Genomic DNA, 14,679 nt, shown 5'->3' with positions numbered 1-14,679 from the left:
GCTCCCTATGTACAAGAATATAACTACTATAGTACTGCTCCCTATGTACAAGAATATAACTACTATAATACGGCCTACTATGTACAAGAATATAACTACTATAATACTGCCCCCTATGTACAACAATATAACTACTATAATACTGCCTCCTATGTACAAGAATATAACTACTATAATACTGCCTCCTATGTACAACAATATAACTACTATAATACTGCCCCCCTATGTACAAGAATATAACTACTATAATACTGCCCCCTATGTACAAGAATATAACTACTATAATACTGCCCCCTATGTACAAGAATATAACTTCTATAATACTGCCTCCTATGTACAACAATATAACTACTATAATACTGCCCCCCTATGTACAAGAATATAACTACTATAATACTGCCCCCCTATGTACAAGACTATAACTACAATAATACTGCCTCCTTTGTAAACAATATAACTACTATAATACTGCCCCCTTATGTACAAGACTATAACTACAATAATACTGCTCCCTATGTACAAGAATATACCTATTATAATACTGCTCCTATGTACAAGAATATAACTACTAAAATACTGCCTCCTATGTACAAGAATATAACTACTATAATACTGCCCCCTATGTACAAGAATATAACTACTATAATACTGCTCCTATGTACAAGAATATAACTACTATAATACTGCCCCCTATGTACAAGGATATATTCAATATGTGGTGATGGTGAATTGTTGACCTGTGGTTCGTCGCCTGTGTTTGCGGTAAGATTTGTAATCAATTTGCGATGTACGTAGAAGCTAAGCACCCATTCGCATTGACAAATGCAAGACACAAGCTGTAACTTCCGCAGTGTACTGCTCATGGCCCTCGAGTACCATTGCTCCAAAGTCAGATGAATGTGAGAGTAGTGATGCTCAACACACTACTGAAGTCTTAGTAAGTAAGAGAGAGCTGAGGACCAGGCCAGATTCGCTACGTGGGATTACAGCGAAGACAGGAAATCAGTATGCATGCCAATCAAGATCAGGGACGTGGCGGCGCGGCACTGAGAGAAAAAACTTCAACTCATTTAAATACAGCGTGGGAAAGCTTGAAACTGTAAAGGTAGCGGGGATCGGATTACAAAACTAATTAGTGAGAAGGAAATCTCATTAGCGGCGTTGTTAAAAGTTTATCGTGGATTGCATTGTAAAACCTTGATGACTGGTTCCCTCTAAGTGTAGAACTGATGGTTCCTCCACATGGCTGGACATGCTGTTGAAAGCAGCTGCTGGAAATTCCCACCATACAAAGACCCCAAAGTAATGTATCCAAAACTAGTGGGCATGGGCGAGTTTAGATATTTGTGCACTTGGCTAATGCAGCAACTTGGAGATGGTGAGGCACACTGGAGTGGCGCAAAAAGGCAAAGTGCTAGATCATTTAGCGATACAAGCCAATGCCATCTGAGAGACAGAGATCAAGCCTAGCGAGTTAGCACTCCGCCCCAACTGTGTCAGGAGATCCTCAAAACAACAGCAAGCGGCTAGAGAAGAGATAGGCAACAGCACTAAGTAGTGGTGATAAAGAACCATCATTACACGCACTAAGGCCGATTACACAAGTGCGTCAGATCCTCTCGCCGGAGGTTCCATCACAGATCTGCCTCATAGTCCGGGAAGAAAAAGCACGGCATGCGGCACTTTTTCTTCTATGTAAAATCCGGGTAGCTGGGCAGAAAGCGGGCAAACCCCATTATAGCTAGTGGGGTGCTTCCGGGCTGTTCGGTTCCGTCCAGACATGGAGCTATTCGGCATTAGGGAATTCCCCTTTCCTGCTTCCCGAATGGATTAGGAACCATGCTAAGGGCTTAGTCACACGGGCGTTTATTGCCGCGATTTGCGCATGCGCATGCGTCCGGCGACTTTTTAAAACCATTGCTTTGCAATGGTATCGGACACATGAGCGCTTTTTATGCGCTCGTCCGATAAATTAGAGAACAGAAATCGCAGATCGCACCTATCTGCGATCTGCGATTCCTGTTCTCTTCTCTATATGCGCTCAACGGGGCCGGCGGCAGCAGCGCCGACCCCATTGAGAACATATAGAAGACAAATCATTCTTCTCTGCCACAGCTGGAACAGCTGTGGCAGAGAAGAACGATGTTTGCCCATTGAATTCAATGGAGCGGCAATACAGCCGCTCCATTGAAAGCAATGGGCTGCCGGCGTGCGCGGGGTTAATTGTCGGGAAGGGGTTAAATATATAACCCCTTACCTGCAATGCATCCTTAAATGTGAAAAAATAAAAAAAAAGGATGTTCTCACCTGCTCCCGGCAGCTGGAGATCCCAGCGGTCGGCCTGCAGTGGGTGTGAAGGAGGTGTGACTCAGGCTTGCCCCTGATTGGCTCAGCCTGAGCCAATCAGAGGCTGAGCTCAGTCACACCCATTCATGAATTCATGAATGGGTGTGACTGAGACTTGCTTCTGATTGGCTCAGCGCTGAGCCAATCAGGGGCAAGCCTGAGTCACACCTCCTTCACACCCACTGCAGGCCGACCGCCGGGATCTCCAGCTGCCGGGAGCAGGTGAGTACATCCTTTTTTTTTATTTTTTCACATTTAAGGATGCATTGCAGGTAAGGGGTTATATATTTAACCCCTTCCCGACAATTAACCCCGCGCACGCCCGCAGCGCTTGCATTCAATGGAGCCGCTGTATTGCCGGCTCCATTGAATGCAATGCGCTGGACAGCTCCGGCCCGTTTCTAATGAAACGCGGCTAGGAGCAGATTTTCGGGCGATTTTTGGGCCGATTTTTCGGCGCCGGTCACGCGATTTGCGCATGCGCATCCGTCATGCGATGCGCAAATCGCGTGAAAAAACGCCCGTGTGACTAAGGCCTAAGACTGTTTTATTGCAAAATTTGTTGGACCCAATAGGAATTATGGGCTAGTAAATGTAAATTTGAACTTGGAATATTAGTTTGGGGTGCACTATCCAACATCATAGCCAGGAAACAGTAAAGCCGGGTGTAGACGGTTTCACTATGACACACTAGAGAAATAAGAAACCATGTTCAAGTGACACAAAAAGAGAAAGACATCAGCCACCTACTCCAACCTCCCCAATCCCTTGTATTACAAATGAACTCTGCTGTACTATATCAGCACCATAGTATTACATCTCAGGACCTGAATATCTAAAGCCTGTCATCCAATACACAACAATTATGGGTCAAGAAAGAGTCCTACTTACGGAAAAGTCAGCATCTTCAGCCCGCAGGTGGTCTGCTATGTAGTGAACTCCTTCTAAAGCTTTTAAAATACTAGGGGAGAGTAAGAAATTAGATTCAACATTCTCTGCTTTGCTCTGACGAGGGGTTTGACACTGCCCCCCAGGCACAGGGTGGTTATAGTCATAACGATACTGAAGGTTGTGGTTGTGGCTGGAGATGTGGTGCAAGTGGCAAGGTGGCATCTCAGCCTCAGGTTCTCCCCACTTCTCATCCACATCTGTTTCCATCCAATATTTGGATGTGCTGAGTTTAAGTTCTGGCGGGTCGTATTGACTAAAAATCTCCTCTACAGGAGCTGGTGGCCTCTTCATGAACAGCCACCTGGGTATGTGATCTAGAAAGACTGAACGTACCCAAAGAGGCATCTTGTGAGTACTAGGCGACCGGTGGTGGACATTCAATACAAACACTGTGATGACTATGGAGAGTGTAACGAAGATCATGGTGAAGAGCAAGTATTCTCCAATTAATGGGATCACCAGTGAGGTGGAGGGAATGATCTCCGTAATCAGCAGGAGGAACACAGTAAGGGATAAAAGTACAGAGATGCACAAAGTGATCTTCTCCCCGCAGTCCGATGGAAGATAGAAGACCAAGATGGTAAGGCAGGAGATCAGAAGACATGGGATGATTAAATTAATGGTGTAGAACAAGGGCAACCTCCGAATGATAAAGTAATAGGTGATGTCGGGGTAGATCTCAGTGCAGCAATCGTACTTCTTAGTATTGTACGTCCCAACAGCGTTGACTATGGCCCACTCCCCACTCTCCCAGTAATCCTTTAGGTCCACGTTTCGCTCCATGCTCTCCAAGTCGATGTTGGCTTTGTCATATGTCCAAGAGCCAAATTTCATCTTGCAGTTCTGCTGGTCAAAAGGGAAGAAGGTCACATCAATGCTGCAGGAGCTCTTGTAGATCGCTGGAGGGACCCACTGTACCTTCCCGTTGTGAAAAAGGTGAGCTTTAGTCATGTGGGTTATAGCAAACTCCCCGTCTGCACTGTGGGAAAAGGGGAAAAAAAAAATCTATCAACAGAAACATTTTAGTACACCCATAGAAACATCAGCACTACTTTCTCTATGTACAAAATATATGGTAACTACTATAATACTGCCCGCTATACCCCAAAAAAGAGTCTCATACTTTTTTTGGGATAATAAAAAAGTTGCGTGTTGAGAGTCTGTATCCAATAACATGTAAAAGTGTCGTATTGGCCCAATGGAGGACCCGAGTACCCTCCGGTGTGAGCTGGGCAGGAGATGTAGACAGTGCAGCTGCTATCAGGCCATAGGACAAGGTGGCCTGAGATCGATTGGCCTGTCCCCTTCGTTCTATTGCAAGCTTGCCCATCCCAGATCCCAAAACTCCAGCCAACAAGAGTAGAAGCATCTTCTCAATCACAATCACGTGACACCATGCAGCTCTTAGTAGTGCCTATCCTGTCTCCTCCCCCATCTCCAGTGCTTATTGTAGTCTGATAGCAGATGATGTAGTTAGGTTATGTTAAGAGCTATGAAGCATCAGCCAGTGGTACTGTGTAAGTGAGAACATGCTTCTACTGCTGGTGGCAGTAATAGTGCCCAGCTGCCAAAAAAACAAAGAGGGACAACAGAGGTTCATTATTTCTAAAAGGAGCCACAGAAAAGGCACTATTACAAAGTGGGGCCATAGAAGGGGCACTATTACTAAGTGGGGTCACAGAGGGGGTACTATTACTAATAAGGACAACAGAAGGGGCACTATTACTAAATAGGGCCATAGAAGAGGCAATATTACTAAGTGGGTCTACAGATGGTGTGCTTACACTTAAAGGGGCCACTGAGGTGGTGCTATTATTTAGTGGGTGCACTGACGGGGAGCATTATTACTATAAGAAAAAACTGAGAAAAGGGGCCGAGAGCATGTGTAAATTGAGTCGTGTCTGGAGGAAGTCTTCATGATGGTCTGGGCCCAGAGAGAAGAAAAGGAAAATTGGACATAACCAATGAAAGAAGATGCCACCTGTGATCTCTGGAGGTAACTGCACTGTAATCTGATTATATAGTAACTGCTTTATTTTAAAGTACCGTATACTACCATACATACAGCTAGTCTGCGTTACCTAAGCCTGCAGTGTTATAGAGTTCTATATATGCGCCCGACCCTGGGAGTGGTGGTCAAAACATGCAGCATCTGACAGGGAGTTTGCCGGACCTGGGAGATATTAAATTCTGGAAGGTGGGCCCTCACAATAATTTCCTAAAGTTGGCCCAAGGAAACCCATTCCGACAGTGGGTAGAGGCAACGAACATTGCATTTTTTTGTCTCTTTTTTTCTGTAATCTCTTCATGGATAAAATTGTTTTTATCTCACTTTCTGGCGTGCAGTAAACCATTTTCTCCTAATTATTTTTTTTTTTCAGGACGTAATTTCTTATCTATAAAAGAACTATTCCCGGCCACTTATTTTAAGCAGCACGGGATCTGCTGATTTATAAATCACAGTTGAGTCGGAAGGAACAAAATGAGGTTTTCCGAAAATTAACCAATTTGCGTTGAGAGACAAAGTTGTCTCTAGGATTGAAATAACTGGGAAACAAAAATCAATTTCCAAATAGCATGGGTCATTTTCTATTACTGCAACCGTCGGGAGTCGATATTACAATGCTCGGTGGTTAATACCTAGAGTGGTGAATACATTAAAAAAAAGTCCAGGATAAAAATTGTATGGCAAGGGCAGAGAGCCCCGTGGTGCAAGGAGGAAAAGAAAAAAAGTACAAAAACATATTGAAGGACACAAAAAGTAACAAAATTGACCTGGATTCCAATAGTCAAGACTTTCTACCTCTATGTTGGATTAGCCCAAAATTGCCTAATGTCTCAGTAACTGCAGGGTCCAAAGGCAAAAGTAAAAAGCACTGAAAGAGTCTAACTGGAAAGGTACGGCAAGTACCCATAAGGACTAATAACAAAAATGTAGATGCCCTCTGCTTAGTTATGACCATTATGAACAGCAATAAGAGCCAAAAAATATTATTATTATGGACAAAACTTCTATATAGTTTTATGGTTGGTACAGAACCTCGGGGGTGGGGCATAACACCAAGGAGAGAAGCATGCTCTGCCCCTTCAGTCCATAAAGGAGGCATATCAGTTTTGCCCAGACTGTTTCCTTAAAGGTGTGTCCAAGATTAGAAGAATGTGTACAGCAGAACATCAGTCTCTAATCTGTGACCAATCTGCGGCATGCTGGGAGTTGTAGTTTTGAGACAGCTGGAAAGCCACAGTATAGAGAAGACATAATACACATCTTTAATGCAATAAGACAAGTAGTTATATGCAGGGACGCAACCACAAGGGCTGCAGAGGATGCAGTTGCACCTGGGCCTATGGACCTTAAGGGGCCAATATTGTCTCTCTCCCCCATTAGAGGAGACTAATACTATAAATGACCGTTATAGTTGGGGGTCCCTGTTATAGATTTTGCACTGGGTAACAGCACCTTTAAGTTACACCTCTGGCTGTAGAGTAGGTCATCGACAGTTAGTCGGCAGGGGTCTGCTGCTTGGCACTCCTGCTGATCAGCTGTTTACCGGATTGGTGTGCTCATGGACTGAGCTGATTTCTACAGGAAGAAGACAGCTCCATACTCAAGGTGGTGGCCAGGCTTGGTATTGCAGGCAAAGTGCTCATTGAAGTGAATGTAAATTGTGCTTGCAATACAAAGCCTGGCTGCAGCATTCCGTAGGGTGACCACAGACACATGACATGCGCTGAAGAGCTGGGAGGGCAATATGCTGGCTTGTCATGGAGGCACTTACCATGCTCCCTCCCGAAGGGACGCTTGCAGCAAAGGCCAGAGCAGCGCTAAGCCTCTTCCGGACACCCCCGGCCTGGGGATGCCCAATAAACATTAGGTCAGGTGAAGGGGTTGTCACAGGTGATGCCACCATTCTGGCACCCACTGGCATGAACATCGGCGAAAAAATAACTGAGCCACAGACAGTAATATAGTATCTCAGGTCCCCGGGAACGGTCATGCCCTGGAAATAGCTTTACTTGATAACTGCTCCAACGGTACAAGGCAAAATAGACAGTATTCCACGTGGAGGTAGAATTAGGAATATATACAGACAAACTTTAAGACGAGTACCTCCACACAGCGATCCAAGACTTCAGGACGCCTGTGTGTGTGCCAATTGTAGATGAGTACCTCCACTCTGCAGGACCGAGACTTCAGAACGCTGGAGTGTGAACAATTGCAAAGAAAAAAAGGAGTACCTCTGCACTGGGTAGAAAAGACTTAAGGCTGGCTCACGCTCTCTCTCTCTCTCTCTGGGGCTCACTTACTGCTCATGCTGATCCTTGTGCTTGGGAAATCTCTCCTCCTCCTCCATCTGTAATACATGAGGGTTGAAGGTGCCCCCATGCAACTGGGCCTCCTGACTACGACTCCAGAAGACATGGAACTCTTTTCCTGCTCACAAACACTCACTTTTGTAACCTCACTCATACTCAGACATTAGCCCATCATTTGCTGCAGCCGTGCAATACACATAAGAGAATGACAAAACAGTTTTCCACAGTGCATTGGTATTATTGTATCTTGACGCCACCGGAAGCTAGAGGTTTGACAGGAGGAAAGCCCCTCTCACACCCCCAACTCTCGATAGGGTGAAGGCACAAAGGTCCTAGCAGCACAGTATGGATTGATTTGTCCCAGCGCTACAGGGTTACTATAGTTCTTAGGCTTACATTATTACCTCTAAATGCTGCCATATTACCGCTGTAAGATGGCAACATGTTCAGGTGATAATGAAAGCCTAAGAACTATAGTAACCCTCAGGGTAAGGCTGCAGCGCTGGGACACATCTATGCAGACGTTGCAGCATGTGTGCTCCATTCCGGATGGCATATCTGGCATGCATGCTACGCTCCGGGCCGCCCGCTCAACTCTCCGTCCCCGCTGCCGCCTCACGCCTCCGTCCCCACCGCCGCTTCACACCTCTGCCCTGGCCGGCGGCTGCATCAGTGGTCCATGATGGAAAACAACAGTGAGTTCGGTTTGGGCTCCCTGCTTCCGACGGTGCGCATCGGTTCAACAGTGAAGGGCATTCTGTGTTCTCGTATGCCACCGGGGAAGGCAATTTGTCGTACGTTCTCATACGTCGTCGCCCGCTGTATGCCTTTTCTATCCATCTTTACTGGCATTGCAGGACCTGCTGCCTAACACCCTCTGCAACCAATCAAGGGGCACCACCCCCCTGTCAATCTTGGCTCCACCAGGAACTCCGGGTGGCATCAAGATACAATAATACCCAGAGCATCTACATAAGACATATGACAGTATGTATGACAGTATGGAGGGGGCCAGGAGAGCATATACTGGGCCGCTACACCTCCACTGCAGAGAGAATGGAGCTGTTTCCTGCCTAAATTAGCTCAGTGCATGAGCACACTGGCCTGTCGAACAGCAGATCAGCGGAGGTCCTAGACATCAGACTGATATACAACTAACAGTTTATCCTACAGATAAGCCATCAATAGTACAACTGGACAACTCCTTTAAGCCATTCACCCACAAAGGCCTGCAAAAACCAGAAATTAGAAATGCCACTTTGGGTATATTTGCAGTAGTTTGCCCCTTTGATGTCCATTTTGTATGACAACCCCATGAAAATCAGTACAGTAAAAGTAAGACTGTAGGTGGCTGCAGTTGTACCTTTATGGGAGCCAACAGACACTAGTGTTGTAAATGTAATATAGTGGTTGTGGGGCCTTGTTACAGCTGCTTTATATGGACCCAGGAGCTATAGTAAGGAGGAGAACCTGTAGAGACGTTGGGCTTAAGTAGGAAGGAGTGGATAGCCCAATTTGGTGTGTGCGCTGGAGTTGAATTGTAAGGGGGAAGAGCTTCCAAGTACTCCTCATTAAGCTATGTTCACACGAGGCGGATTTACCTTGGAAATCCTCAGCATGGAAAATCCACAGTAGTAGCAAAATGGATGAAATTTTCATAAACTCGTCCATATGCTGCAGAACATAGAGTGACAGGCGCTCAGCGTGATGGGGACAACAGTGTCAGCGTGAACTGGAAGCACTGTGGGACGCGCTATAGGAAGAGGCTCTGCACCCCCCAATGATGACAGCAGTGAAATGAGTAGCATGTCATTGCCTCAGTTCTGCCTCCATGATAGAGACTGCCCTGACTTCCCCCTAGAACTAACTCAGAGCTTCTAGGGCCATCTATAAAGAAGTGTTCCTACATCACCAGGGGGAGATTGCATACACCGGTGTGTGGGGAAGGAGAGAAGTTGGACAACAGAGACAGAGCCATTGAGATGCACAAGAGGCGCTGTGAGACTAGAAGGGCTGAGAAGAGTGTAAGGACTTGCCGTTGCACCACAGGGGCTGCATTATTGAAAGAATGGAGGATTGTTCGACTGTGGCGCACTCGCTCTTCTGGCTTCATCGAGTGAGAGATTGTCAATATCCCAAGCAGCTTGAAGACACAAGGGTTCCCAAGAGTGTATTACAATGCCATTGGACCAGGAAAGGACATACCAGAGTTCTTCAGCATTGGGTCGTAAGTGAGGCCATCCTCATTGAAAGTTGAATCATGTGAACACTAATAGTCACTTTTAAGGGACTAAACATTCCTGCTGAAAGTGTAGGGAGATATAAACTATTATGGAAAGACAATATTCATTTGGACACTAATAATGGCTTGAATATTTAGTGAAGAACTGCGACTGTGACTTTTGTCAGAATCAAGTCTGGGATTATTGAGCAATAACATCGGAGCCTTTGAAAATCCACCGTTATTTGCTACCTCTGCGCACTAAGCCACTGTTATAGTTTCAATACACTGGATTGAAGTTCAATTTATTGTATCTACCATATGTTGTACATGTCCTATACAGAGGGGGAATATTGTTATTCGGGGCTATGCATAACATATTACATGCAGGCGTTAGTTGTAGTCAGGAATACATAATAGTGCCAAAACAGTTTGTTGTCTACACTGCATGACACGGTTACCCTTCAGTTATTCATTTAAGTATATGAACGTAAGTTCACGCAAGCGAGATCAGAAGTACTGCAATTAGAGATGAGCGAACGGGCTCGTTTAGGACAATTACTCGATCGAGCATCGCTTTTTTCGAGAAACTGCCTACTCGGACGAAAAGATTCGTGGGGCGCCGGGAGGCGGCGTGGTGGAGCGGGGCGTAGCAGAGGGGAGCAGAGGGAATTTCTCTCTCTGTTTCCTCCCCACTCCCACCCCCCTTCCCACTCACCCCCCGGCGCCCCCCCCCCCCCCCGATCTTTTCGCCCGATTAGGCAGTTACTTGAAAAAAGCGATGCTCGATCGAGTAATTGCTCTTAACGAGCACGTTCGCTCATCTCTAACGGCAATGCATTATCAGTGCCATCATAGTATCAGGGCTTCAAGTCCCAGACAAGGACATACAAAAATGTAACAAAAAATAAAATACAAATAGGAAAAAAAAAATCTAAGAAAAAAAATACGAGAAAACTTTTTTTTGCACACTTTCCCCTCTTTGCTCAATATAAATGTTAACAAACATGTTTGCTATTGCCGCATCCATAATTACCCATAAATGAACCCATTTTTTATCACGCAAACTCTGTAAAAAAAATGCTTTTTAAATCAGAGCCAAAATACTTTTTTTTTGATCATTTTGTCTCCCCCAAAAAAAAGAATAAAAGTGATCAAAAAACTTACAAATGCACCAAAATGGTACCAATAACAACTACAGCTCAGCACACAACAAACAAGCCGCCACAGAGCTCCGTCCATGGAAAAATGAAAAAAGTTATGAGTAGAGATGAGCGAGCATACTCGCTAAGAACAATTACTCGATCGAGCATTGTCCTTAGCGAGTACCTGCCCGCTCGGAAGAAGAGGTTCGTCTGCCGGCGCGGGGGACAGGTGAGTTGTGGCGGTGAGCAGGGTGGAGCGGGGGGAGAGAGAGATCTCCCCTCCGTTCCTCCCTGCTCTCCCCCGCAGCTCCCTGCCCGCCGCCGGCAGCCGAATCTTTTCTTCCAAGCGGGCAGGTACTCGCTAAGGGCAATGCTCACTCATCTCTAGTTATGAGACCTTGAACGCAGCGATGCAAAGAAATATATCATCATTATGTGGTGTATGCCTCCTGATTGTTTCTACTTCCTACTGACTCGTCTAGTTCAGCTCCCGGGCCCCAAGTTCCAGGGCCACTTGACAACCCAATCACCTGTGGCATCTAAACGAAGGCTGAGCCTAATGGTTCCTCCTTAATGAAGAGTGCACTGCAGCGTATTAATGCTGGTAGCAGACAATAGAGCAATGAATCCCTCTATACAACACAATGCCGGGTTATAGGCGCCCGCCAAGCTGCATTCTCTGATACCTTGGCAATCAGCACCTTCGCTACAACACAAATATGCCATGATGGATTATTACGTCTGCTAAATGTATGGCAAGCCGGCCTAGCAGGATAATTGCTTTGTTATGCAAAACACCATCTCTGAAAGGAATTGACAGGCTTCACGGCTGCTCTCAGTGATCCCAACTCATTAAACCACTAAATTAATGTGACATTCGATAGATGAAGGCAATTCATTCCTCTTCGGAAAAAACTAAGTCTCCGTGCATGGTATGTAATGGGCTTAAAGGATAAACCATGATCCCTAGCTCATCATAGGGGTGAAGAATAGGAAAAGGAGTAATTACCACCATTTATGGGCTTGCACCACTCCAGCCAACACATACAAGGCCTTCAATATGCCAGCGGAAGAGCCAATCTAAAGGTGGACATGCTGATCACATAATAGACTTCCAGGTTTGGTCAACTGCCTAATCCGATAAATCCCAACTGTCTTTGTCAGGCACTGAGCCCCGTCAGCAGGTGTTCAACCGAGTGGTTGGCCAAGTCATAGATAGACAACTGGATCTACCAAAGGGAGAGCTGCCTATCTGCTCTGGCTCATAATTGAGGTCCTAATTTAGGGGACACCTCTTTAATATCTATATGTTTTAAAGGGGTCGTGCCACCCAGTATCCACAGGATAGGATACATTTCAGATCGGTGGTGGTACAACCTCTGGAACCCCCACCTATTCCAAAAATGGTGCTCCACTCATTTCAAATTCCCATTGAGATGAATGGTGTAGCCATGCTCATGTGCAGCGGCTGCAGCCCTCCTTCCCGGGTGCTTTGGATGGCCGGTTCTAAGGTTCGGTGGGGATTCTAGCAGTCAGATCAGCACCGATCTGAAAGCTATCCCCCATAAGGGCATACAGGGTAACTTGCAATCTTGGCAGAACCCCTTTAATTAGAACATATGGAATTGGTTATCTCATGAAGACAATGGGGGTTATTTACTAATACTGTCCAAATGTTAGACCTTTTAGTTGGAGTAGTTCATGTCAAAACTTGGGGCAAAAGTTTGGCACAATATTTGGTGCAATTTACACCCCAGCCACTCTACACAAAACATGCCCCTTTTCAAACTAGACCGAAAAGTGTTCAAAAGTGTCTAAAAACACATAGTAGAAGTGGCGCAGATCATGGAAGACAGTTTTCTGGTGCAATTTGTGTTGAATAGCAAATCTGCCCCACAGTGTTAATTTTAAAGGGGTTTTCCAGGCAGCGCCAGCTGTTACAGCAGGGATACACCAGTGTCGGAGTGGAAGCTGCTGCTCCAACCCCTGCATAGTGGCCAGCGCTTGTAATTGCAGGTGCAGCTCTCATTGAAACTAATGGGACTCCAGCCTGCAATTCCATCGCAGCTGTCATTGACTTCAGTGAGAGCTGCGCCTACAATTACGAGCATCGATCACTACACAAGGGTCGGAGCAGTGGCTTTCGCTCTGACCCCGTGGTATCCTTGATGTGATAGCCAGCACTGCCTGGAAAACCCCTTTAACATGTGTAAACCGTGAAAAGTAGCGGACTCTATGTGCAACCCTTCAAGTGGGAAGCTCATTCAGATGATGAGAATGACCCGATTCAGGGACGCAGCCCCTTCCTCAGAAATGGTGCGATAGAGTACTAATAATACAATGTAGAAAGAAATTAAAGAAAAACAGTAAATTAAGAAAGTAGAGAGACAGAAAAAATAATACTAAACAAAGTACATTTCGCCTCTTCATTGGTCACATGATCAATAAATATATTAATCATGATGCGGGCGATCAGTAATTGTGCAAACGATCATAAATGTATGAAGTAGTTACAGAAAAGATCATCAGTGATGGAAGATCATAATAATGAAAGCCGCTTCGTTATTGGAAAACACGTCAAGTACATTTAGCGATTAGGAAGAAATGAATGCATCAGTGAAGTGAAGCGACGAGGAATCCAGGATGGCAGAACGGATAATGTGAGAAGCATCTCGTCCGAGGGAGCGATGCGAAATAAACTAATAACTGAGACTTCTTAATAAAAGGCGATGATGATGATGATGGACTAATGTCAAGGTCAGAATAAGATCGGGGAGCGTCAATAACAGAAGGACAAGAAAATAATGTCCATCTGTAACAAATCCCATTGTCTTCGCTTCGGCGGCACATATACTAAAATCGGAACGATACGGAGAAGATTGTCACGGCCCCTGCGCAAGGATGACACGCAAGTTCGTGAAGCATTCCATATTTTTAACTATGCAAACCATTAAAACATAGCGATTATCGCTCAAAATCTGATAATCGTTGTCTCTAAATGTGCCCATCTTTCAGTTTTCTGCAGAACGATGGAATTTAGTTCTGCCTGAAATCCGTGGTTCAGCAGAAGAGCTGATAAGACAGACCGCACGCTGTGCTCTGCTCAGGGAGTGCTGATAACAGCTGATTACATTGTCCCAGCTGTCAGCCTTCCCAGCAGGACAAAGCAAAAGTATTCAGCGAACAGCGGGTGGTCTGTTTCCTGACTATAGCTCCCGCCGCCTCACACACTGCTAATTGGTACTAAAAGGCATTAGTACCAATTAGCAGTTTATGCACAATGACCGCTCAACAGCCATCTTTTCAGCCATTATCTTTGTGTCTAAATGGGCCTTTAACCCTTTCCAATCCACTGTCTGACCTCTTAAAACATTATCATTTAAGGCTGTACAGCTCCGATGTTGGAAGACGTTCATCGAGGTTCTCTTACTGTATACTGCCAGACTCTCTGCTGTCGGAGGCTATCTAACGTGTCACCTCATGCAGTACTGGCTTTAGCCAGCAGATAGCGCTGTTGTATAATGGCAGAAGAAGAGTAAGCCCCCTAGGAAAACCAGGATACAAATTGGATTGGAAAGGGTTACAGTTAAGAGAAGAGATAAGACTCATTATGTTCTTAGAGAGTTGTATGAATGTATGTTAATGCGATCTCTACTGAAATGACGATGTGTATTCAGAGGTCTCGTACACTTGCTGCTC

The 14,679-nt window shown here is 45.4% G+C and overlaps 1 protein-coding gene and 1 non-coding gene across 2 annotated transcripts in view; one reads left to right on the top strand and one right to left on the bottom strand.

Moving 5' to 3' along the window:
• Positions 1-14,679, bottom strand: part of CHRNA2 (cholinergic receptor nicotinic alpha 2 subunit) — a 99,040-nt gene that overhangs the window by 19,166 nt on the left and 65,195 nt on the right. The window contains exon 6 of the mRNA XM_066594722.1: positions 3,238-4,276. Coding sequence (XP_066450819.1) covers positions 3,238-4,276 — 1,039 coding nt within the window. The remainder of the gene's footprint in view (positions 1-3,237; positions 4,277-14,679) is intronic.
• LOC136594079 (U6 spliceosomal RNA) lies at positions 13,808-13,916 on the top strand. Its single transcript, XR_010788494.1, has one exon. It is a non-coding gene; the product is annotated as a U6 spliceosomal RNA (small nuclear RNA).

The sequence above is a fragment of the Eleutherodactylus coqui genome, chromosome 1, assembly GCF_035609145.1.
Source record: "Eleutherodactylus coqui strain aEleCoq1 chromosome 1, aEleCoq1.hap1, whole genome shotgun sequence".
Classification (NCBI taxonomy): Eukaryota; Metazoa; Chordata; class Amphibia; order Anura; family Eleutherodactylidae; genus Eleutherodactylus; species Eleutherodactylus coqui.
Note: the sequence above shows the minus strand (reverse complement) of the source record. Positions and strands in the feature narration are given on the sequence as shown.